Genomic DNA, 27,692 nt, shown 5'->3' on the forward strand with positions numbered 1-27,692 from the left:
GTGAACGTGAAGTCGCTCAGTTGTGTCTGACTCTTCACGACCCCATGGACTGCAGCCTACCAGGCTCCTCTGTCCATGGGATTTTCCAGGCAAGAGTACTGGAGTGGGGTGCCATTGCCTTCTCCGGGAGAATCGTATGGAGGTTCCTTAAAAAACGAAAAATAAAACTACCATATGACGCAGCAATCCCACTACTGGGCATATACTCTGAGAGTATCATAATTCAGAAAGATACATATACCGTAAAGTCAGTCATAAAGAGTAGTCAGAAAGAGAAAAATATCATAATTAATGCATATATATGGAATCTAGACAAATGGCAGAAATAGACGGCAAACATGGTACAAACTGCTGGGCAGACATGGAGAACGGCCACGTGGACACAGAACGGGGAGGGGAGGCGGGACACACTGAGGGAGTAGCGCTCACACACACCACCTGTGACACAGACGCCCAGGGTGAGGCTGCTGGACAGCACAGGGCCTCAGCTCAGAGCTCTGGGACGACCTAGAGGGTGGCACACGGGGTCGGGTGGGAGCTTCAAGAGGGAGCGGGTGTATGTATACACATGGCTGATTCCCTGTGTTGTACAGCAGAAACTAACACAGCACTGTAAGGCAATTACACTCCAATTAAAAAAATAAAAATAAAAAAGCACTGTTTAGGGAATTTCCTCCCAGTCCAGGATCCTGTATGCTGCAATGTGCCCCCCCACCCGCCGCCACCACAAAAAAAGAAAAGATTAAAAACTACAATGCTTTTTAAGAGAACTACCCATACCAGCGGGGCAGGGGAATTACAATGCCTACAACTCAACAATAAGATATCAAATAAAAATAAAAAACAGAAAAATGATCAAGCAATTTGATCAGCCCCTTGATTTTAAAAAAGAATATTCAACAAACATATAAAATATATTAAAAGACATTTAATTCATTACTTATTAGGAAGATGCAAATTAAAACCATAATGAGATGCTACTGCACAACCACCAAGAGTTAAAATTCACAATGCCAAGTATTTTGGAGAATGTAAAGCAACTTCAACTGGTCATAGCAAAACAGGGAACCACCACTCTGGCATTACCTACAAAAGCTAAATTTAACAGTTATCCGCAGTTAATTCAGTTCAGTTGCTCAGTCGTGTCCGACTCTGCGATCCATGGACTGCAGCACGCCAGACTTCCCGGTCCATCACCAAATCCCGGAGTTTACTCAAACTCATGCCCATCGAGTCGGTGATGCCATCCAGTCATCTCATCCTCTGTCGTCCCTTTCTCCTCCTGCCCCAAATCCCTCCCAGCATAAGGGTCTTTTCCAACAAGTCAAGTCTTCTCATGAGGTGGCCAAAGTATTGTAGTTTCAGCTTCAACATCAGTCCTTCCAATGAATATTCAGGACTGATTTCCTTTAGGATGGACTGGTTTGATCTCCTTGCCGTCCAAGGGACTCTCAAATCTTTTCCAGCACCACAGTTCAAAAGCATCAATTCTTCGGTGCTCAGCTTTCTTTATGGTCCAACTCTCACATGCGTACATGACTACTGGAAAAACCATAGCCTTGACTACACGGAATTTTGTTGGCAAAGTAATGTCTCTACTTTTTAATATGCTAAGTTGGTCATAATTTTTCTTCCAAGGAGCAAGCAATCTTTTAATTTCACGGCTGCAGTCACCATCTGCAGTGATTTTGGAGCCCCAAAAAATAAAGTCTGACACTGTTTCACTATCTATTTCCCATGAAGTGATGGGACCAGATGCCATGATCTTAGCTTTCTGAATGTGGAGCTTTAAGCCAACTTTTTCACTCTCCTATTTAACTTTCATCAAGAGGCTCTTTAGTTCTTCTTTGCTTTCTGCCCTAAGGGTGGTGTCATCTACGTATCTGAGGCTATTGATATTTCTCCCAGCAATCTTGATTCCAGCTTGTGCTTCATCCAGTCCAGTGTTTCTCTTGATGTACTCTGCACATAACTTAAATAAGCAGGGTGACAATATACAGCCTTGACGTACTCCTTTCCTTATTTGGAACCAGTCTGTTGGTCCATGTCCAGTTCTAACTGTTGCTTCCTGACCTGCACAGAGATTTCTCAAGAGGCAGGTCAGGTGGTCTGGTATGTGAATCCCTTTGAGAATTTTCCACAGTTTGTTGTGATCCACACAGTCAAAGGCTTTAGCATAGTCAATAAAGCAGAAGTAGATGTTTTTCTGGAACTCCCTTGCTTTTTCGATGATCCAACGGATGCTGGCAATTTGATCTCTGGTTCCTCTGCCTTTTCTAAAACCAGTTTAAACATCTGGAACAGTTCAAGCACTGTTGAAGCCTGGCTTGGAGAATTTTGAGCAATACTTTACTAGTGTGTCAAATGAGTGCAATTGTGCAGTAGTCTGAGCATTCTTTGGCATTGCCTTTCTTTGGGATTGGAATGAAAACTGACCTTTTCCAGTTCTGCGGCCACTGCTGAGTTTTCCAATTTTGCTGGCATTTGAGTGCAGCACTTTCACAGCATCATCTTTCAGGGTTTGAAATAGCTCAACTGGAATTCCATCACCTCCACTAGCTTTGTTAATAGTGATGCTTCCTAAGGCCCACCTGACTTCACATTCCAAGATGTGAGCTCTAGGTGAGTGATCACACCATTGTGATTATCTGGTTATGAAGATCTTTTTTGTATAGTTCTTCTGTGTATTCTTGCCACCTCTGCTTAACATCTTCTGCTTCTGTTAGGTCCACACCATTTCTGTCCTTTGTTGAGCCCATCTTTGCATGAAATGTTCCCTTGGTATCGCTAATATTCTTGAAGAGCTTGCTAGTCTTTCTCATTCTATTGTTTTCCTCTATTTCTTTGCACTGATCACTGAGGAAGGCTTTCTTATCTCTCCTTGCTATTCTTTGGATCTCTGCATTCAAATGTGTATATCTTTCCTTTTCTCCTCCGCTTTTCCCTTCTCTTCTTTTCACAGCTATTTGTAAGGCCATCTCAGAAAACCATTTTGCTTTTTTGCATTTCTTTTTCTTGGAGAGGGTCTTGATCCCTGTCTCCTGTACAATGTCACGAACCTCTGTCCATAGTTCATCAGGCACTCTATCAGACCTAATCCCTTGAATCTATAAGGGAATTTATTTAGGTCATACCTGAATGGTCTAGTGGTTTTCCCTACTTTCTTCAATTTAAGTCTGAATTTGGCAATAGGGAGTTCATGATCTGAGCCACAGTCAGCTCCCAGTCTTGTTTTTGCTGACTGTATAGAGCTTCTCCATCTTTGGCTGCAAAGAATATAATCAATCTGATATTGGTGCAGACCGTCTGGTGATGTCCATGTGTAGAGTCTTCTCTTGTGTTGTTGGAAGAGGGTGTTTGCTATGACCAGTGTGTTCTCTTGGCAAAACTCTATTAGTCTTTGTCCTGCTTCATTCTGTACTCCAAAGCCAAATTTGCCTGTTACTCCAGGTGTTTCCTGACTTCCTACTTTTGTTCCAGTCCCCTATAATGAAAAGGACATCTTTTATGGGTGTTTGTTCTTAGAGGTCTTATAGGTCTTCACAGGACCGTTCAACTTCAGCTTCTTCAGCATTACTGGTCAGGGAATACACTTGGATTACTGTGATATTGGGTTTGCCTTGGAAACAAACAGAGATCATTCTGTCGTTTCTGCGATTGCATCCAAGTACTACATTTTGGACTCTCATTGACTATGATGGCTACTCCGTTTCTTCTAAGGGATTCTTGCCCACAGTAGTAGATATAATAGTTATCTGAGTTAAATTCACTCATTCCAGTCCATTTTAGTTCACTGATTCCTAAAATGTCAACGTTCACTCTTGCCATCTCCTGTTTGACCACTTCCAATTTGCCTTGATTCACGAACCTAACATTCCAGGTTCCTATGCAATATTGCTCTTTACAGCATTGGACCTTGCTTCCATCACCAGTCACATCCACAACTGAATGCTGTTTTTGCTTTGGCTCCTTCTCTTCATTCTGGAGTTATTTCTCCACTGATCTCCTGTAGCATATTGGGCACCTACCAACTTGGGGAGTTCATCTTTCAGTGTCCTATCTTTTCATTTTTTCATACTGTTCATGGGGTTCTCAAGGCAAGAATACTGAAGTGGTTTGCCATTGCTTTTTCCAGTGGACCACATTTTATCAGTGGTCCTATTATCCTATGACCCAGCAATTCCATTTCAAAGTACTTATCTAACAGGAATAAAGGTATACATGCACTGAACAGCTTATTAAACTTAACCATATGAAACTTCCACTTTTAAATCAAGTATTAGCAATTCCACATGGTTCAACATAATAGAAGTACACTTAAAACATCAATCCAAAACCAGGAAATATAAATATACATTAACAGTACAATCAACAGAGTGATCTATTAAAACAAATACTGCAGAGCAATAAAAATATTAAAACTACATTTCTGTAGGAGTGTATTAGTACAATTACAGAGAGCAATTTGGCAATACTTTTTAAAATTAAAAATGTACATGTGAGAAATAAACTGACTCTGAAGCACACAGTTTTATTTACTCTACAAGTAACTTTCCATGAGTATGAATAACATAAGTAACAAGGAAACTCACTACAACATTGTTTCCTGATTGCATACAGCCACATATCTGAATACTACGTAGCTGTTAAAAATAATGAGGCAAGTCTATATTATGTACAGATAAGGCTGATCTTAGGAAAAAAGGATGAACGAAGGGTAAGGGGGAAGTGTTCCATACCGCTTGAATTATACACTGTCTACAGTCTACTTAAAAGCCTTAAAAGTAAAAATTAACAAAGGCACATATTAATTACCTTAAACTGTAACAATGATATTACAGCTATCTTTTTTTGGAGTGCTGAGCTGTTAAAGAATTATATTTACGTATGAAATTCAGTGTCAGTTTGCTTCAACATAATCCGCTGGTGAAAGGGAGTAGGTGGTGATAAAAATGGAGACTAGCTATGAACTTATGTTACTGAAGTTGGATATACACACACACATCTGTGTTAACTGTATGCTAGTCTCTATACAAACAGCATATATACTACCTTCACCCTTCTTAGAAGAAAGTGAAAGTATCTTTCACTGTTCACCAAATCCAGCATTATACAGATGAAGAAAAGGCAGCCCAGAAATGCCAATGACAACAAAGGTTGCCAACTGAACCAATGACCAACTGACCTTACAAAAATAACCATATCAAATTCTAATGTATTACACTACCTCTAGTGGTGGCTGCTGAAAAGGTAAATACTAGATAAACCATCTTAACCCATATTAATCGAAGTCCAGATGAGATGAAGCCAAAAATCTTAATGCTGGACAGAGTGCAATGAGTATCACATGATATGCAGATGTCTATATTTAAACAAAATCTTTGACTTCTAAGTAGACTGTACAGATCACAGAAAAGTGGCTTTGGAGACCATTACCCATGAAACGCAGTTGAGGTAACCAGAAAAGTTTAACCTGGGGGCAGGGGGAGAGGTGTGTCACTGTTACATGGGAAACTGCCTCTTAATATCTGCATGGCTGTCATGCAAAGAGGGAACAAACTTATTAAATCTATAGACATCATTCAATTCATAGAAACTAGAAGGACTGATAAGCAACAGCATTAAAGATTAACTAGAGTTGTCCAACGAAGGGGATGCCTAGGGAGGAGAGTGTACTCTATCGTCATAAAAGAAATACTTGATAAAATGGGACTTGATCAAAACAACTAACTTCTGCCCTGCAAAAAACACTGTTAAGAGAAAGCAAAAACAAACCACACTCAGAAAATATCTGCAATAAATGTCTGATACAATACTTGTATCAGAAATAAAGAACTCTTAAAGTTCAATGAGAAAATAAGCAACTCAATTAAAAATGAGCAAAGAAATGTGACGGTACATCAAAGAAACTATACTGATACCAAAAGAAGCATGGAAAATGATCATCATCAATCATTAAGGAAATAGAAAAGGCTTATTTCCTTAAAATAGTGGTGTCATAAGAATTCTTATGTATCAGTAAGTCAGTCAATGTTCCAGCAGAAAAAGCAGGTATAGACAGAGATCAATAGAAAAAGAAATAGAATGAATTAATAACTTATGAAAAGATACTCATTTTCATTCACAATTAAAAATCAAGAGTAAACACATTATATATTAATTATATCTCAATAAAGCTGGAAAAAGAAAGTAAAACAAAGCTGAACTATATTTATACTTACTAAGCCCTCAGTATGTGCCTGGTACTGTCCCAAATACTTTCCATCTATTAATTCATTTGATCTCATAGCAATCATCTGATGTAGGTACTATTACAAGTTCACAAGCCTTTATCCACAGTTGGAATATCCAAAAATCTCTGAAAACAAAGTTTTCTGATAATGTGTTTTGAAGCAAAACCTGACCTCATCTAAGTAAGGCTATTGATAGCATTTTCTTTTTCTGAATAAACACTTGTCTTTGAATAGAGTGCTGCCGAGCACCTGACGGGGGTTCATATTAAAAAAAAAAAAAACTTTACAATTCCAAACTAACCCCAATTCCAAGACAGATCTGGCCTCAAATGTTTCAGATAAGGAAATGTGAACCTGTCTCCCATTCTGCACATGAGGGACAGTAGATTTCAGCTGCTAGACAGTTAACAGCCACACAGTTATTAAGTGCTGTTTACTGTCTAAAAAACAAAGCAACTTTTTAAAGACAACAAAAACACTGGAAACAACCCAAAGTCTCACATCTACAAGGAACTGGCTAAGAAATTACAAAAAAAAAAAAACATAGGGGGAATTGACATACCACGAATGCAACAGTATTTTTAAATAAAAAAGAGAAGGAGGCCAGAAAGAAAACCTCCATATATTGACATAGACTTATTTCTGAAACATATTAAGTATAAAAGCAAGGTATAAAACAGTATGTCATCATTTTGTAGATCTAATATACACACGAATTTGTAACTGCTTGAACTTCTTGTAGATACACAACATATGTCAGAAAGGGTAACAAAAGTAATTATGAATGGTCAATCACTTCAACAACAACTGGCACAACTGGAAAAAGGAGGTGGAAAGCTTTTAACCACTATAATTTTGTACCATGTGCAGATAATTTTATTTACATTAAAAAAAATAAAACTACATATTCTAAAGTAGAAAAAATTAAACCCCCAAATAAAAAAGACATTTTTTTTCTATCTTTCAGCTAGACAAACTCCAAAGTTCAGTAGAATGATGCTAGGGGAAAAAAGCCAATGTCAGTGGGAAATACTGCAATATCAGCTGAATATTTAAATATTTATGCTCTTTCAATTCCACTTCTAGAAACATCTTCTACCACTATATGTGAGAACATGATGTTCAAACATGAAAGTAGAATGATGCTCCATATAGCATTTCTTTGTTAACAGCAAATGACTAGAAACAGCCAAACTATTATTAAGTCTCCTAAGAGACTTAAGTACGGTATATTCATATAATAGAAAACCATGAAGAACAAGGTAGATTTTATAAATACTGATGTGTATGTCTTAATGACTTTTCTGTACACACATACATACACAGTATACACACGTACATACCACACTGTCATTTATGCACTTGTATTTTTAGGGATATATAGATTTACATGCTGTGCATATTAAAGAATATGAAAATATACATAAGAAACTGTCAACAGCATGGTTCTATGAACGGAAACTGATTTTTCACTGTCAACAAAGGTGTGTGGCTATTTATAAGGGGCACCTAAGAAGTCACAGGAAAAATATGGCACATCTTCCTCAGTGGATCAGTTTTACTCAAAGATTTGGAAGGTAAAAAGTACTTGAAAAAAATGCTAAGTATTTCAAGTGGTAATTTCAATTATATTTTATAATTTTTTAATTATTTATAAAACATACCTATCAAACACAAAGTCTATATGTAATGTTAAAGACAAAACAACTCCAAAAGAACCATTCGGCTGGGCCCACTACACACAACAGTCCAACTCAATTCTCATTCCCTATCAACAGCTGCCTATGGAGAACCGTATGGCCCACTGCCATTGCCCACCCACACGCCAAGAAGCTTGTTTGTTCCCATGGCCTCCTGCTCAAGCTGCCTATTTCTGCCCACCCTTGCAGAAGAACAGGGAACACACCCACATACCCAAGTCAATCCTCAACCAATGAGCCACATAGAAAACTAACTCTTCCAACTATATACACAGACTCCTGGAGTTATGAAAAGGCATTCCAAAACATACAAAGGCACAACTAAATTTTAGGGACATTCATTTCTAAATCCCCATCTTCCTTATATACATGTGTGCTCAGTCACTTCAGTTGTGTCCAACTCTGAGAACCCATGAACTGTAGCCCACCAGGCTCCTCTGTCCATGGGATGATCCAGGCAAGAATACAGGAGTGGGTTGCCATTTCCTCCTCCAGGGAATCTTCCCAACCCAGGGATCAAACCAGTGGCTCCCGTATTGGCAGGCAGATTCTTTACCACTGAGCCACTAGGGAAGCCCAAGTTTCAGGGACATTCATTTCTAAATCCCCACCTTTCTCATACACTGTGGTCTAAAAACTGATGTACCAACCCACCTGGGATTAATAATTATTCTCCCGCATTACAAATAATGGCATATCACTCACTTCTCCCAAATCTTACTATGAATATTGCTCCTACTCTGGCATGACAGTAAAGAAATAATATGATACATTATTGGCATCCATGCTTAATACCTGAGTTACTCTAATGTCCTGGAAACAAATCCACTGCATGTCAGGTGGTTCTAATTATTTATTGCTTTCCAAATAGAAACTACTATAGCAAAAATCTTTCCACTCTTATTTATTATCAATGTAGTACCTCCATATTTACATGTATCAAAAAATAGGAACAGACTGATGTCAGAGCTTTTTCTTAATTCCAGCAATAATATTTATCCATATATACATGAAATAAGGGAAAACAGCAATACCCATATCATTAAGAGGTACATTTCCAATAAACTTTGCCTTTAAAATGCAGTTGACTAATTATACACTATTAGACTTCCCTGGTGGCTCAGATGGTAAAGTGTCTGCCTACAATGCGGGAGACCCGGGTTCGATCCCTAGGTCAGGAAGATCTGGAGAAGGAAACAGCAACCCACTCCAGTACTCTTGACTGGAGAATCCCATGGATGGAGGAGCCTGGTGGGCTACAGTCCATGGGGTTGCAAAGAGTTGGACACGACTGAGCGACTTCACTGTCATGCTATTAATCAATTTAACACTAATTTGATCTATTATACACTAAGAATTGTGGTGATAACAATCTAGAAGAACTTTCAAATACTCTGAACATTAGAATCACAGAAAATTCTTAAAAGTTTACATTTAAACTTATATATGGGGCTTCCCAAGTGGCGCTAGTGAAAAAGAAGCCACTTGCCAATGCAGGAGACATAAGAGATGCAGTTCCATCCCTAGGTGAAGATCTCCTGGAGTGGGGCACAGCAACCCACTTCAGTATTCTTGCCTGGAGAATCCCACGGACAAAAGAACCTGGTTGGCTACGGTCCACAGGGTCACAAAGAGTGAGATGCAACTGAAGTGACTTAGCACACAAACTAATACACAAAAAATGTATGTATTTTGTACTACAAAATTATGAAGAGATGACCATTAACAGACATGTTCATTAGGGTAAAATCCTAAAGGGGAAGTGGCATAGAAATACAATTTCAAGGGATTTCCCTGGCAGTCCAGCAGTTAAGATGCTACACTTCCAAGGCACAGGGGTCAGGTTTGATCCCTGGTCAGGGGACTAGGATCCCACATGCCACGTGGCAAAAAAAGAAAAAATACAATTTCAAAAAAGAAAAAGGGTGCTGTAAATCTTCTGGTTGTTAAAGAAAAACTTCCTCTCATTTTTTTTTTTCATCTCATTTTTTTAATGTGACTCCATGCTTCCAATGCAGGGGTCACAGGTTGGATCCGTGGCTGGGGAACTAAGATCCTGCATGCCACAGGTGCAACCAAAAAACAAATGAAAATAAATATAATATTTTTAAAAATCAAAATACATAAATAAATATAACAAAATCCCAATATTTATAGGAAATTATTTTATTATTTTGCAGAAATTTTATATCCTTTGCAACCATTTAAATTTAGGATTAATATTTTCATGATCAGCAACCCACACCTAGATGGAACTGGAAGCAACTTCATTCACAATCGCCAAAATCTGAAAACTCAAATGTCTTTCAAATAGTGAATAGATTATGGCACATACAATGGAATACTACTCAACGATAAAAATACTGATTCATACAATATGGAATACTCTTTAAAAGTATTATGCTAAATGAAAAGCCAGGCTGAAATTGCTACGTACTGAATGACCCTTTGTATAGGAAATACTGGAAAAAACAACAAAGCTACAGGGGCAGAAGACTGATCCGTAGATGCCAGGGTTGGAGTTGGGAAGAGTGACCCACCACAGAAGAGCTTCAGTGCAGCTAACCCAGGCTAGGCTTTCCCTAAGATTCCTTACTCGCCTTTCTAATTAGCCATTATAAAAATAAATCTGTTAAGAGCCTAACCGGGGCATGCCATGTTTCCAGTTGGGACCTTGACAGATAAATCAAAATGCAAACTTGCCATCTACCTCCTCCTGTACTATAACACTCAAAATGTACCTATACTTCTTTCCCATCTTCTATTCAACAACCCACTGCCTCCCGACCACCCCACAGCTTTTAAGTCCAGAGTATCCAAGCCTCAGTGATCAGCACATTCACATACACCTGGAGCTCATGCCCTCTACCACTTCCTTGCCCTAACTGAAATAAGTGAAGTGAAGTTGTTCAGTTGTGTCTGACTCTTTGCGACCCCATGGACTGTAGCCTACCTAGCTCCTCTGTCCATGGAATTTTCCAGGCAGAGTACTGGAGTGGGTTGCCATTTCCTTCTCCAGGGGATCTTCCCAACCCAGGGATCGAACCCAGGTCTCCGGCATTGCAGGCAGACGCTGTACCATCTGAGCCACCAGGGAAACCCTAACTGAAACCTGACTAAGACTGCCACTTCTCTTGCAGCCCCTTCCAGTATCTCAGAGAAGGATGGTTTGCAGTTACGCATATGTTGGCTCTCCAGAGCCTTTTATGAAACTACTACTATCCCCTCTTATAAAAAGTCCATTCTTTTGAGGCATGTGCCACCTATCTAGACACCCTATAATATTCCTCTTACCTGTCATCTAACTACCTCTTATTCTTCATTTATTTAAGGGTTTTAAACAAGATCTATAATCTACCCTTCCATGCCACTTCTGCTATCACCCTGAATCCCACCAAATTCTAACCCCTTGAACTCCCAGCTCCTTATTCTCCCATCAAGTCTTCTACATTCGATCTTAGTCACCAGTTCACAATTTCATCCAGGAACTTGTCATATTCTAAAATGCTTCAACTCTTAAATATCAGAATAAAACAATCCATAATTACTACCAACTACCCAACTTGCTTGTCTCAGGAATCCTAGTCTCAACTTTTATTAAGACTCTCAGTATACTGACCTCTCTTCTTTCTCCTATCCACCCACCCCTGTCCAGTTAGTCAAGTTTAAAGTGCACAGTTCATCATTTCAATCACTCTTTGGTCAATAACCTAAACTCTTTCTTCTCTATCTGTTCATTCCATATCTAGTCAGACAAAATGCCAATCCAGCATAATTCTCATTATTCTAGCCAATATTCTATATTTTGTACAGATTCTGGCTAATAGGGCCTACTAAAGGAGAGGGGAAAACACAGTTAAGTTTTCGGTGATAACAAACTTCAACTAAGGCATCAATAATGTCCAGAAATTCTACTCTCTCTAAACAGCTCCTTCCTTTTCCACCTTCTCCAAAAGCTTTTTGAACACTTGCCTCTCCCCTCCAGCCACCACACACATCCTTTTTTCTTTCTCCCTTTCAGAGATGACCTCCTTTGTCACTTTATAAAAAGAAAGGATGGGGGGGAGCAGTTTTGGTTCATAAACAATCTTATCTTCCATCCTCCCATTAAACTCACATTTTCACCCCTCTTTCCTCCCAGCCAAGAAATGCAGCATCCCTTCTCCCAAGATCACTCTCCCGCTCTGGGCTTTGGATCCTATGCTTCAAGACTCATGCAATCAAACTTTCCAGAACCCTTCATATATCTCTAGCTGCCCCTTTTCTTCTCTCCTTCAAACATCTTTAACAAGTTGTGTACACCTGCCAAGCTCATTTCCCACTGTGTACACACTGCTCACTGTGTGCTCACTGTGTACTCACTTCTATTCAAGCTATATTAGTGATTATCTGCACTTGTGTTATTACTCAAACCCTGAGACTGAACCTCCTTTCACTAAGAAAATCTTTTACAAGAAACTAAAGTTCTACTTTAAAACAAATCTATTTACTTGAAATTACAGTGTCTCTTTGAGAACTTGCATACTGTTAAATTTCCATACAGAATTTTTAAAAATTAGCAAACAGAGGGTACCTATTAGCAAAAATTAAGGTCAGCTTTCTTCAGTATTTATAAATGGTTTGGCCACGATTCTTACTAAAAAGAAAATCATTTAAACAGAGGCAAGAGGTAACACATAATTTGTTATTTGTCCAAGTTATTTCCAACTTCAAGAGAAAACTCATACAGTGACAGCCTGTTATTTTAAATATAAAGCTTTAAATATGATCAAATTAAGTTCATTCACATCAGAATACAGCAGCACTGTATGAAAAGAACACTTTAAGTGTTTCTCAGATCTTCAAGTTATTCAACTTCTTTGAAATATGCTCTACCTCCTCTAAAACGGGAATAAAGCCTGCCTTAAATAGTTGCGATTAAAGATCAACTGATATCAAGGGCTTAACACAAAGTAACAACAGGCATCTTACCCTCTTCCCTTACAAGAAGCTGATTTTAGGAATGACAAGTATATTCTATATGACAAATACATTCAAGATCTAAATGAAGGCAGGTAACTCTTACCAAGGCTATACTTGCAGAATTCCTTAATCCTCATTAATCACCTGTACTTTATCCAATGAGTAGATGACAATCTCCTCTCAGGTCACAGGTCCCTGGCCTACTTTAAGCTTTCAGGAATAGAACAATTCATTTCCCTTTCTAAAAACGATCTTCAGTTCTAAATCAAAGTTCCTAATTTCCTCACAGTAACAGCCCTCTAACTTATACAAATACTCAGTACAGTTTTAAGCAAATGGAAAAAAAAATTGGCTACAAAGTCAGGCATGCAAATTAAGAGCCTATGCCATAGTTATCTCAATATTTGGCAGGATATGTAGACTGAATCCCAGCTGGCTAGCAAGAAAAGTGTGCCAAGCAGAAATACAAGTCTTTGCACACTTTATTCTAGAACCCAGATTAAAAACCTGTAGCAGAACACACAAAGATGGAAAATAGGAGTAGCTGAATATAAAAGGCAAGAGCAGCTTTCTTTTACCCCTAACGCACAGAGCTCTGGATGCCAAACTTTATAAGAATACGCCAAGATCTCTCAAAAGGCCAAGTTTTTAGGTCCTGTTAAGTCATTTTTAAGTTTCACACTTGTTTGAGATTTCACTGGTTTTAATGAAAACTGCAATTAAAGTGTCTACAGATAAAGTAAGATATCCTAAATCTGCTTTAAAATAATCCAGGAGACACAACAGTGTATACAATAGATGGAACAAGATCTGCCATATATTGACAACTGCTGAAGCTAGAAAACAGGCACATGAGGTTCTTTCAATGTTCTATTTTTGTGTGTCTAAAAGTTCCACACTAAAAGTGTGTGGTTTTTTTTAATTAAGATTAGGATGTTTTAGCAACTCAATCCTTCCCTGCAGTTCTCGTTTAGTTTGTAATCTTGCGTGGGTAGTAATCCTGATGGGTTCCCTTGCCCATCAAGCATTTGGAAAACAGCAACCACTATATTCTATCATGACCTCACTCTGGATTTCCTCTTTAAATAAGCCACAATCTTAAAAAGCACTATCTGGTATAAAACATTTAAAACAAAGAATTTTAGTAATACCTAAAAGTTAACCATATACTACCCTCCAAAGAGATCCACTTTAAAACTTAAGGCCAGGAAAAATGATATAAGCTTGAGCTTGGATAAGTCCTTTTCACTGATGTGATATAATTCTGCATCAAAAAATGGTATGAATGAGCAAGAACATCCCACTGGAAGGATACTAAAGAACCTAACTTGTGCACTTTGAACAGAATGATCATAACATTTCTAACAGAAATAAAATGCCTGTAAATGACCTCCAAAGAATTTCTGAGACCTAAATGGGTACACTTAAATCTCAAGTCCAAAATTTCATCATTCTCAAAAGATCTCTAATTCAAAAAAAAGTTTTGGAACTACTTTAGATTTATAGAGACCCCTTTTATCCAAACCTTAGGTCTGAGTCTCTAAACTTCCAACTAAAATCGGAAGGCTTTTTGAATACTAGTAAAAGCAACGACAAACTGACAGACCTAATGCAAAAAAAAAAAATCTAGGCACAGAGAGATGCCCAAATTTTAAAGGCAAAAAAGAAAGGTCATAAAGTTCAGAAGTATTCCCTGAACTTATTAACATAAACTTATAAAAAGTTTATCTTTTACATGTTAGGGATAGGGTAAGACCATCAGAATTCGAAGTACTCCCTCCAAGTTCCCTTCTTATCCTACAGCAAGCTACCAGGGGTGCTGTGGCTCTGGATGGTCACCGGAGAGGAGAAAGTAAATATTCACATTGCTACACCATTCCCTTCCGACTAAGGCTGCTTTGTGAAGAAAGAAGAAGAGCAAGATGTTCTTGCAACATCTATTTTCTGTACTTTAGTCTACACTTTCCCCTCACAAACCCGTTATAATAAGAGTTTGGATTCCCAGTCAGTCCAAAGGATCAGCACCAGAACTACAATTTAGCTACATTAGACTCGCAAGCTAAAACCTCATTTTCACAGAAAAAGTTGTTTCCAGTTCTCACCGAACAACTTCAAATGGCAGTCTGGACATGCGTAGGTTTAACAACAGCAAGACTACATAAGCAATTGCTGCCTCTGAATATTTCACTTCCAAGTTCCAGTTCCCCCATACCTAAACATTTATCCTATTGATACCCTCTGCCTGCCAGTGATGCCCTTCTTTTTTCCAAACATGGTGCTTGAGAAATTTGTGTCTGTGTACCTTAACCCACTTCACCACTTCTCCATCCTCATCTTTCTCTCTCCAGCCTATCTGCCTCATACTGAGGACTGAAACACTAGATAACTGACATGGAATAGCATTTCCAGAGCCTAACACAGTGGAGAAAACAGGGTAGGTGGTCAAAATTTGGAAAAATCAATAAATGAATCTCATTCCAATTTTGCCACTACCCAAAATGAACTGTTACTTAACCTCTTTGAATCTCATCTATGAAGCTAAGAGAGCTGAATTCTAGTTAATTTTGGCTCAGTGGTTCTATGATTAGAAAACATTTTAAGAGCTGATCTGGGAAACTGCTTTTCTGCTCATTTTTAATAAAAATTGAACCTAACCTTAAGTTATGAACAATAGCTCAGGAGAAATGTGGGCAAAGGAAAAGAAGAGCCAAATAAGAATTAACCAGGAGATCAAGGGAATGACAGTAACAGCTGGCTCATCCTCTCATCCAAGAGTGAAAAAGAATGAAAAATGTTCAGCATTTTTTTGTGGAACCATGCTAGGCAAAGTATTTGAGGCGCCTTATAGAAAGACGGTGCCTTATAGAAAGACCCCAAAGGACAAATTCCTCTCAAGAAAACTAGGCAGTTTTGTCTTTACATCTTTTTAAAATATGAACACTATGTAACCTTTTATTATCACTGAATTTTTCCAAGAAGTCAAGAACTAAGGTTTGCTTTAGACCAAAGTGTGAGCCTTATTGCTCAGCCCTATACTGATAAAGTCCACAAGCTATCTCCCTTGCCATCTCCAATCTAAGCTCTACAGTCTTTTAATTGCACTTTTTTATCATTTATTACTCTAAGTCTCAAATCCATTACAAAAACGAGTAAAATATATTGTTTTAGGAATAAACACTAGATGCCAGATTTACAGGCTAACATTTTAAAACTACAACTGGTTTTGTAGATGGAAATCTATTAATACAAATTACTACTGGCACCAAACCCCCAACTAATTTCAAATTGCAGTCAAGTTCAATTCTACATTTCCACTTAATACTTCTTTAATCTTTCTAGTTTTGGAAGAAAGTCTAACACCCCTAAACTTTAACCTTATTGTAAATGCCTATCTCATTTTCATTATCAGTAACCATCCAAATCCTCCACAGTAATAGAAGTGAGATTTTGTGCAATCCTAACACAACAAAAAGAGATGTTTCTTAACAAGAACTGGAGTAAGGACAAATCAAAGATCATTCCCAAAATGTACAGTCTGGAAACTCCCAAGTAAAATTTCAACTCCTAATTGGTTTCTTTAATTTCTTAAATCTCTTCTACAAAATTATCTTTGGTCCCCATTAATTATAAAGGCAGAAAGAAAATTTTAGAGGTGTAGTATTTCCGAATCTAAGTCAAAATCATTTGACTAAATTACACAAAACTCTCCTGGCTCAGAATAAAGAAAATCATTATGAAGAAGAGAAAAGAAGAAAACCAAAACTTACCTGAAGTCATTAACCTAGCACAGCTACTTCTGCTTGCATCATCTTCTAAGACACGGTTTGTGCTCTTCTCTTTCCCAAGCAAAGTATCCTCCAAACCTAAGCATTTATCAGATACAACACTGTCTTCACCCATCACATGACTAATTTTGCTATTAGCTTCAAGTACAGAAGTGACGTCTTCCAACTGAGCAGCTTCACTAGATTCTGTATAAGAGGAACCTTTAGCTAAATTCTTTGAAGAAACTGGTAGAGATTCATCATCACTATCAAATCCAAAAGGATCTCCAGTACTTTCTTCTTCTATCTTAGGTTTCTTCGGAACTTCTTGGATATCTGGTTTGAAATTGGGCCTCTTCTGTCCTAATTTAGCCATAAATGTGGTTTCTCCCCACTTTGTGCTAAGGGTGGTCCGTTTGTTGGAAAAGACTTCATCAAACTTTGAACTTCCATTTCCTCCTTTCCTACTGTATGTTTTCCCAAATCTGGATGTCATTTTGACACCTGTTTCATATTCTCTGTGAGAAAAAAAAGTAAGAAAATATATAATCATCAAATATTTAACAAATGTTAATACTGAATATAAAAATAAGAAAATAGGGATTCTCCCCATACAGCTTTTCCACATTCAAGATACAAATCTTTAAAAAGTTACATAAGGGGAGGGAGTATAGAGAGGCTCATTTTTTATCCTATATACGTATATCAATCTTTTTCACAAGTACATATTCATAGACTATTTTCAGAACAAGAAAGTCTAACAACTAACCAACTTATAACGGAACATCGCTTTTTTTAAAAAAAGTTTCAAATGAATCTACTTACTATTCTATCAATTTTACCATAAAAAATAACCTGAATAGGCTAATTACCCTTAATATAAAATATTAAGCACAAAATGCTAATTTTTTTCAGAATCTTAGAGATGTCAAATAACTGACTAAATATAGTTCTTTGAAATTTCAGAGCACTTACTCATATGAGGGGTGAAAAGTCAGAAAACTGGTGCTATTTTCTCACATAATGAACCTGCTACTTTTAATACAACCTCAAAGATCCTGAGTTTTGGTCTAACATAATATAAACTATGACTTGAAAAATATTCCATACTCGGTCATTTCCCTTAGTGCAAGAAACCATGCTCATTCTCCCTCCCTTGTCCTCAAAGTGCTGTGCTCATTTGCTGAACTACATTTTCTGAAGCTACTGAACTCCAGCATATTACACTGACTGGACCAGGGATTATTAAAAGAAAAAAAAAATATCTTTACTTTCCTCTCTGATTTAAGACAGGATAAAATGATTTATCTACATGCTAAGTACTAGGGCAAAAAAAAATTTCAGGACAGTAAATAGAGAGTCAAACAAGTTAAGGTACTTTTTAAACATTATCAGTCCTTATCCATTACTCACACTTTGACCTTCTAAAGTTTAAATATCAATAAATTAAATACAACCAGGAAAAAAAGTGAACAATTGCCTAAGGGCTTAAAAAAAAACTTCATACTCTTGAAATTTGCAACAATCAGAATGATATTCTGACCTATATTTTTGAATGTTTTTATCTATTAGTTTATGTTTCCCTTTATTAACTTAATCCTCCCAGTTTATAGGGAATCCCTACATATTCAGCAGAGGAATTTGCCCTCCCGTATTTTGGTTAGAAGCCAATTCTAATTGAACAAAATAACACTTAATTTAGTCATTATACCCATCTACTTTAAGAGAAAACTGTTTCTAATTTGTCTGGAGACCTTCTAAGATGTCAAAAAACTTTTTCCTGAAGGATATCTATTTCCCCTCTTACTGTAGATTTACACTAAAGAATCCTGTCTTTCTTGTTAAGCATAGCCTAAAAAAACTAAGTGTATTTGGCAGCTACAAGAAACACAAAATAAGTCATTTCTTTTCATTCCACCTTGAATGTACAGCCCTAATCTACAGACCTACATTTACGTATACACCAACAAAGCTAAAATGTTTTGGATACACTAACATGGTAATTACCTAAAAATGCTGACTAAAGGCCAAACCAAAAACCTAGACTTGGACTACTTTAGGTCCACACCAAAAAAACTCAAGGTAAAAATGATCCTAGAACCATAAAGCACTCACTGTGACAAGCTGAATGTCTGCCGATGAATACCTGATAGCAAGAAGTTAATTATTTTAACTGATAAATTATGCTTTTTTTTAAAGAACCCATGCCTGCGACAAATATATATTGAAATACTGATGCAATAATGTCAGTGATTCTCCAACTTTAAGGTGTGTGAAATGGAAGTGCAGACATGAGAAAAATTTGGTTAAGATTTAATAACTGTTGAGTCTGAAAGATGAATTACATGGGAGTTCATTATATAATATCCCCTTTGCTGGTCTTTATAGTTTTCCATGCCCTTTTTTTTTTAAAGTCACTAGACAGACAATTGTAATGGTATTATCTAAGTAAGACTAGAGTGTAAAGTATGTAGAAATTCAAAAATAAGTGTATAGACGTATTTGACTTGAAATACTGACATATTTCAAGTATATTTAAGTTAAGAACACAGGCTATCTTGCTCAGGCTTCAAACTCCAAAGATTACCTTACCAAAAAGGAAAGAATGATTCACAACTAAGTCTTCTTGGTCGTTGGGCCTTTGCCTCAGCCCAAAGCTAGTCGAATTTTCGGGGAAGTGCGCTGGAATAAAGAAGTCCTCACACTTAACCCCCAACCAAATCCAGCGTCTTTCAGATCTCCACGGGCTTAGGGGCTTCCCTGAAGGAATGAAAGCCGGAAAGGCCAAACCTCACCACCCAGAAATCCTCACCTGGGGGCGGCGGTGCACTAGGAGGTGGCGGAGAGAAGCGTCCCCCTCCCCAGAGACGCTCACGCAACTTTTCTCCTCCCCACCCCCACCTCCCAGGAAAGGGATGTTGCTTCCGACGCCCCGGAAGCCTCTGCCACCAAATCCCCAGGGTAGTGGAAGGCCTCAGTGGCGGCCAGAGGCGGAGGAAAGAGAGCAAAAGATTTCGGCCTGAAACCAACACACTTGACCGCGCCTGGGGAGGGAAGTAAATCAGCCGTCGCCCAGAAAAAACTCAGAATAAAGGGGAAAAGAGGAAAAAGAGTTCTTCAGACCGTTCCGCTGTCCAACTTCCTCAGAGCCCGGGTAGGTGAGATAGAAGGACTTCCATCACCCCCTCCCAGACCCCTGCCTCCTCCACCCTCGGCAAGCTCCGGGCCTAGGCAGCCGCCCGAGACCTCACTTACCCTCGGCGCCTGGCGGGTGCTTTAGCCTCGGGCCGCCTCCGCCTCTCCCGCTCCCAACGGCCCACGGGCGGGCGCCGGAGCCCCGCGCGGGAGAACCGGGCCGGCTGGTGAGCGAAGAGAGGCAAGGGGCTCCGCCACCGTCAGAACCCGCGACTCCGCTCTCTGTAAATAGGAAACCCGGTGGAGGGGGGGGAGGAGCGGCGGCACCGCAACTTCCCTCCCCGCCTCGAGCGCCGCCGGCCGGACCCGGGCCTAGGCCTCCCTGGCTGCCGCCGCCGCTGGAGCTGGTACCGGAGCCCGCTACGTGCCCCCGATGGGCCGCCGTCGCCTCCTGCGCCGCCGCTTCCGTCGGTGAATGGTCAGCGCTAGAGTTTGAACAGGGCCCTGAACCATCTCAACGCCATTTGCGCTCCCGGCCCCCACCTCCTTCCTCCAACAGCCGCTCGCTCCGTCACTCCGCTTCCCACAGGCCCCGCGCGGCCGCCCGACCCCGCAGCCAATCGCGCGGCTGCTTACTCAAACCGCCGCGCAGGCGCCTCGCCCCGCATGCTCCGGCGCCCGCCATTGGTCCGGCCGTGGGGCCCGACGGGAGTTGTAGTCCCGGTCCAAGAGGTCTAGGTGCTGAGAGCCCCGCGCGGGAGCGGGCAGCGGGCGGAGCGGTTGTGGCTGGCCTGGCGGCCTGGGCTCGCAAGCGAGCGAGCTCCAGCTCCTGGCCCCGCCGGGAGACGCAGGTGCCGCGGGGGAGGACTCGGGGCTCAGTGCAGGCAGCTGTGTCAATCGTTTCCCCTCCAGGGACTCGCCGGTGTCTGGGGACGGTGGGTTGTGCAGCTGCGCCGGGCCTGCTGGAGTCGCCGCCTGGGGGCCGGGAGACCGGGAGCTCGCGGCTCGGAGCGGCTCTTGACCCAGACTGGCTGGTGCTGACCCGGCGCAGTTAATGACGGCGGGAACTGGAAGGCCCGGGTAGCAGGGCACCCGATCAATGACCGCACCCCGAAGTGATGTCGGTCTGGCTTTTTAATGCGCTTCTAGCATCCCCTCGATTCTTACCTTCGTCGTTCTTTTCTCCCTCAGTCTGTCCCGAAGCCATTAAAAGTGACCCCTGAGAATATTGGATGGTGTTAAGGAATTATCCAACCTTGTTGGATGTGATCACGGTAATGTGCTTAGATTAAGGAGAGAAAGTGGGGAGAATGGCAGAATACTAAAAGTTTTGACAGATAAAATGATCAAGTGTCTGGGAAAATAACTCCTACAAACACTGGTGGAGGGAAAATAAAACAAGCCAGTGGGGTGTTTTTCATTGCTGATGCTGTGTTATTCATGAGCTTATTCCAATTTTTCTGCTTGTATATCTGAAATTTTTCATAATAAAAAATTTTATGAACGAGTGATTTGTCTCTGGGGAAGGCAAGGAGGTAGATGATGGGAAGGAAGAAAATTTATTTTTCTCTATACACCATTTTGTGCTGTTCGAAGTGTTTTCCTTGTCAATGTATTACCTATTCAGAAAATTGTAAAGTCTTGTGGTGATGGTGTTCTAAGACTACGGTGGGAAAACAGCCTTTTAAAGAGTAACACAACTGGTTTCCTCCTAAGAGAGTTGCATGATTATTTGGGCTCTGATGTCCCTGCTGTTTGGTGAGGGGGTTGAATGATGATCCACTTGGGAAATTAGAAAACTACTAATTGTTTTCAGTGAAAAACCCACCTCTTCTTCCACAAAAGGTAATTTGCTTTGAGTGCAGCCAGAAGTTACCAAAATCCTTCAATATATTGGCAAAATCCAAACAGACAAAAAATAGTTCAGACATCCTGTAGCCCTTCCCAACAGAAATTTAAGGTGGATTTTAGCTTGACTGAGCTGTTTTACTTTTGCACAACTGCTTGCAAAATTTACATTCTGACATTTACAGTTTCTGAAATACATCAATACTTGATTGTTTCAGAACCAACTCTTAACTTTATTCTAATGGAAGTTATAACAGGTCTGTGTGTTCCACAGCATGTGACTTTTATTTGGGTCAGTTTTGTCTTTTTAAAAAATTGGCATAGCATCTTGTTTTATCAGTTGGTTTGAAGACTCCCAGCAGAGGTGCAAGCTGCACTTACTATAATTATTTAGATGACATGGTGGTGGGTGCTAATTAAGGGGTAATTATCATCAGAGGCAAAGGCTAAGATCAAAAAGCTGAAAGTGGTGAGGAGACAATTGCAGGATCTTTCTGTTAAAGAGTACTGTGAACCCTCTGGGACCAAATGATGCCCTCACACAGCTCATTACACCCTGGCCTCGCGGGCGCTTGGCACTTAGCTGGGTCAGTGACTTTGCACGAAGCTTAAGTGGAAAAGTAAAATTTTTAAAGAAATAGCTAGTCTGTGAAACTCCTTTTGAGAACTTTCGGTGCGGTAGTCATGTTAAATAATGGAACTCAATGTTAAATTCTTGCTACTTTAAAGAGTGACCCCCCAGCAGCATAGTCAGAACCTGGAAGTTTGTTGGGAAAAGCAAGAATCTCTGCCCCTACCCCAGCTCCCCCAAAAGCAGAACCTGCACTTTAACAGGATTCCCCCAGGTGACTGGTCCACAGATTAAAGGTTAACAGTATTAGTTGCTCAGTCATGTCTGACTCTGCTACCCCATGGGCTGTAGCCCTCCAGGCTCCTCTGTCCGTGGGATTTTCCAGCCAAGAATACTGGAGTGGGTAGCCATTCCCTTCTCCAGGAGGTCTTCCCGACCCAAGGATCAAACCTGGCTCTCCTGCATTGCAGGCAGATTCTTTACCATCTGAACCACCAGGGAAGCCCCAAAGATTAATAAGTATTGTTTTAAAGTATATCCATAGCATTTGACAACAATCTAATTTATTTTTGTTAGGATGGGGGAGAACATTAAGAACCTACTATGCATTGGATACAATACCAGTCTCTTGAGGAAGTCTTTTACATCTATACCTGTCATCCCTCTTTTACAAGTGAGACAATGGAGATATTGGCATTTGCTCGAGGTATTGTAACTAATGAGGGAATCAAACTTTTTCTTACGCATTCGATTCACATTATTACTTACAGACCTTCTTAAATCTGATATTGCTGAAGCCCAGCTGAAGAATTGATGCTTTTGAATTGTGCTGGAGAAGCCTCTTGAGAGTCCCTTGGACAGCAAAGAGATCAAACCAGTCAATCCTAAAAGAAATCAACCCTGCATATTTGTTGGAAGGACTGATGTGGAAACTTCAATACTTTGGCCACCTGATGTGAAAAGCCAACTCATTGGAAAAGATTCTGATTCTGGGAAAGATTCAGGGCAGGAGGAGAAGGGGGTGACAGAGGATGAGGTGGTAGGATGACATCACTGACTCAATGGACCTTGAGTTTGAGCAAACTCCAGGAGATAGTGAAAGACAGAGAAGCCTGGTGTGCTGCAATTCATGGGGTCACAAAGAGTTGGACATGACTTCAGTTTAGTTGCTCAGTCGTGTCCAACTCTGCCCCCATGGACTGCAGCACACCAGGCTTCCCTGTCCATCACCAACTCCTGGAGCCTACTCAAACTCATGTCCATTGCGTCAGTGATGCCATCCAACCATCTCATCCTCTGTCATCCCCTTCTCCTCCCGCCTTCACCCCATGGACTGTAGACCACCAAGCTCCTCTATCCATGGGATTCTCCTGGCAAGAACACTGGAGTGTGTTGCCATGCCCTTCTCTGGGGGATCTTTCCAACCGAGGGATCAAACCCAGGTCTCCTGCATTGCGGGCAGATTCTTTACTATATGAGCCACCAGAGAAGCCCTTCTGGACATGTCTTAGGGAATGAACATCTGGTACCTGATTTGAAAAAACTGTATGTGTGTGCATTGAGTCTGTGGAAGTTTGCTATACGAATACTGAAAAGAGCCGTGCTAGGGCTCTCCACCCTCATATGACCCACACTAAAGACAGGTGGAGAGCTTGCTCACTCCAGGGCCCCTCCTGGGGGCAGGTCAGACTCTGGATGTGCAGGCTGTAGCACCACTTTACCCGTTCCCTCCCTGGTTCCACTGAGGCAAACAAACGTGGCCATGGCCCAGAGTTCCACACCAAAGAGAGTGAACTGGACTGCAGTGTGGATAACACAAAGACAAGCAGCTTTTTGTTTTATTTTTTTTATCTTATTGCTTTTGGTTTCTTAGTTCCCTCAGCTTATCCTCCTGCCCATCCCCATCCCCTGGGTTGGTTCTCTTCACTTCATTTGAATCTGCTCACATACACACCCAGTAGGTGTTTTTTTCTTCGCTATTATGCTTCTATGCAAAGCTCTTAGGTGTCTGCTTTTTGGTTTCCATTCAATCTCATATGTATTCCAGAAACCGAAATGGACCTGAGCTGTGTTACCCTTTGATGCTTCAGGCTGTCCTTTGTGCCACCTATAGTGGAGGACAGCATCCCTGCTACCTTGAGTTCCACTCAGATGGACTCTAGCTGAAAAGAGGAAATCCCACAAAGAAAACTAATAGAAGAATCTATTCCGCCACTGTTGTGCCTTTGTTTCAGCCCTGGCACTGGAACTGTCCAAACTGGAGTTGCTAAATAGAGCTGTGCTGTCTTTTTCTGATAATGTGTAGTAAAATGTATTACAATTTATATAATTCAATTCAGAGAACTACACATATTGGCTGGAGGAAATTTTTCCTTTTCACAAAATGTGGAATAAAATTATCTTAATAAATCGTACACTTAACATATCAGTGGTTGTGTCACAACAACCTGCAAGCTGTGGGACCAACCCTGCCTTTATCACTGATCCTCCCCAACACTTCTCTCTGTTCTGTGAATACTGGGCTGATAGGCCTTTTCAACTAATCTCCCCCTGACCAGCCTATTTTAAATTGTGACACACCTATTCTCAAATGTTCCCTGCTGCTGCTACTGCTGCTAAGTCGCTTCAGTCCTGTCCAACTCTGTGCGACCCCATGGACGGCAGCCCACCAGGCTCCCCCGTCCCTGGGATTCTCCAGGCAAGAACACTGGAGTGGGTTGCCATTTCCTTCTCCAATGCATGAAAGTGGAAAGTGAAAGTGAAGTTGCTCAGTCTTGTCTGACTCTTAGCGACCCCGTGGACTGCAGCCTACCACGCTCCTCCATCCATGGGATTTTGCAGGCAAGAGTACTGGAGTGGGGTGCTATTACCTTCTCCAAAATGTTCCCTATTTCCCCCTTATTTTCCTTTAGGGCATTTATCTCCTCATCCAACATATCACATATTTTGTATTTTTATTTTCTCTATGAGGGCATGGATCTTTGCTGAGTAAATAGCCCCATTTCTTTCTTTCTTTTGTGTAAGAATATATCCTGAAAGGAAAGTGATGAAACTAACAGTTTCACATAAACTGACTCTGTAAGTTGTTGACTGAGTTTTCCCAAGGGGAAGCGGGGGTGCTTTCTGGAGCTACCTTTTGTTCTTGCTTTGGATAGGTTTTCATTTTGAGAATTGAGATGATGAATACTACTATAATAACAATTACCTTGTTTTCTGGGATAATTGGAATATGTTCTCGGGAGGTGGTGACATCCTTTGGGGAATAAACTGCTGTCTAGGTAATTGAAAGACAAAGCAAGGGAAATTCTTAGGGGACAGGCTGCCTGATGAGGGTTGGTATCCAGCCATCTCTAAAGGACTGGCTATTTGACCCTGTCTAGAAACAGCCCTCTTCTCCCCAGGATCCTCTCCCCGAATGCTCTATGATACCCCTCCCCTCAAAAAAAGCCTCCTGGTGCTTTCCATCATCAAAACTAAAATCCAACATCCTTACCATGGCCTGTAAGGCCCTGCATGATCTGGCCTCTGAGTACTCCTATCCCTTCCCACTTTGCCAAGCCTGCCTCTGTCTACAACCAGACCCTGCCAAACCAGCTCCTGCCTCAGGGTCTTTGTACAGCTCTTTCCTCCACTGGTCCTGGAGATAAGCACCAGACTCCCTCCCTCGCCTCTGCCTCTCTCAGGTCTTGGCTCCCGTGTCTCCTCAGTAGGACCTACCTTGTCCATACTGTTTGGTTTAAACCCCTGACCCTGCCACCCCACACTCTTTATCCTTTCCCTCTTGTCTTTCTCTGTAGTAGTCATGTTTGTTTTACATATTAACTTGTTTATTCATTTCCTTCCACTAGAATATAAACTCTATGAGGATAGGGATTGTTGACTTTTGTTCACTGTTACATCCCCAGCACACCTACAATAATACCTCACACAGAGAAAGCATGCTGAAAATATTTGTGGACTAAATACCTCATAAATTATGTTGAAGTCTTCTATATCTTTACTTATTATTTTACGTACTTGACCTATCAATAATTGCAAAAGTTACTTTAAAACCTCTCATGGTAAGAAGAAATTTTGTCAAGTTTTTCTACAATTCTACTTTTGTTTTTGTATTTTGAGGATATTTTATTGGGCACAGACAAGTTCAGCATTGTTATAACTTCCTGGTGGTGTTGAAAGCTTTAAGTAATATGGGAGATGAATTGCCAAAATCGCCTGAATTTTCCATCCCTCCCTATACACACACCTCTCGCAATGTGACTTTGCAGCTCCTCCCAGAATCTGGGCTGGGCTTGTAACTTGCCTCTGCCAAAAGAATGTGGCAGAAGTGATAAATAGTTCTGAGCCTGAGCCTTCAGAAACCTTGAATGCTTCCACATTTTCTCTTGGATCCCTGCCTTCACCATGAGAACAGGCCTGGGCTAGCCGGCTAGAGGATGAGAAGACATATGGAAAAGAGCTGAGCTCATCCTACACCAGTCAACAGCTAGCAGATCCCAAACAGGCAAGCCCATTCAGAATCAGCATAGCCACCCACCTGACCTGCAACTACTCACAGTTGCATATGTGAGCCCACCTAGGACCAGACAAACTGCCCAGCTGACTTATAGACTCGTGAGCAATAATAACTAGTTATTATGTTAAGCCTGTGAATTTTGAAGTGGTTTGTTATACAGTATTATTGTGTCAATAGATAATTGACGGTTAATGCCTCCTCATTTGGGTCTCAGCCCCGGAACAGCTTTCTCGACTACCCTGGCAATCTAAATCTGCTTCCCAGTCTCTGTATGATACATACTCAGACTCTCAGTTGTGTTCAACTCTTTGCGACCCCACAGACTCTACCTTGCAAGGCTCTTCTGTCCATTAAATTTCCAGGCAAGAATACGGGAGTGGGGTGCCATTTCCTCCTCCAGGGGATCTTCCCAACCCAAGGATGGAACCAGTCTTTTACCGCTCCTGCATTGGTGGGCAGATTCTTTACTACAAGTGCCACCTGGGAAGCCCCAGTATAATAGAGGTGTGTTATTTTCTCAATAACACTTGCTGCTCTCCAGAATGATTTCTGGACTTCTTTACTATCTGTTTCCCACACTAGACTGTCAATGGTGTGATGTCAGAGACCTTGTGCACTCTATTTCTCTGCTCCATCATCAGCACCCGAGCACAGTACTTCACTGTCCATCTGTGTGTGTCCACTGAACACTGGAAACATGGCTAGTCCAACCTGAGATGTGCTGGAAATATAAAACACTGGGTTTTGGAGGCTTAGTACAAAAAACGCATATAAAGTATCTCAATTTTTATATCGATAAAATGTTGAAAATATTTTAAATATACTGTATTAGGTAGAATTTGTTATTAAAATTAATTTTATTTCCTTTTTACCTTTTTTAATGTAGCTATTAGAAAAAGTAAATTTGTGACTTGCACTGTATTTCTTTTGGACAGACAGAATCTATAGAAGTTGCTATAAAAG

At 40.5% G+C, this 27,692-nt stretch overlaps 1 protein-coding gene across 2 annotated transcripts in view; it reads right to left on the bottom strand.

Moving 5' to 3' along the window:
- Positions 1-20,138, bottom strand: part of WAPL (WAPL cohesin release factor) — a 73,594-nt gene extending 53,456 nt beyond the window's left edge. For both annotated transcript variants that reach the window (XM_061161961.1, XM_061161960.1), the window contains exons 1-2: positions 19,915-20,138; positions 16,663-17,177 (exon numbers count right to left, since the gene is read on the bottom strand). In XM_061161961.1, coding sequence (XP_061017944.1) covers positions 16,663-17,155 — 493 coding nt within the window. In that variant the 5' untranslated portion in view covers positions 17,156-17,177; positions 19,915-20,138. The remainder of the gene's footprint in view (positions 1-16,662; positions 17,178-19,914) is intronic.
- Between the last annotated feature and the right edge of the window lie 7,554 nt (positions 20,139-27,692).

The sequence above is a fragment of the Dama dama genome, chromosome 15 (genome assembly GCF_033118175.1).
Source record: "Dama dama isolate Ldn47 chromosome 15, ASM3311817v1, whole genome shotgun sequence".
Taxonomy (NCBI): domain Eukaryota; kingdom Metazoa; phylum Chordata; class Mammalia; order Artiodactyla; family Cervidae; genus Dama; species Dama dama.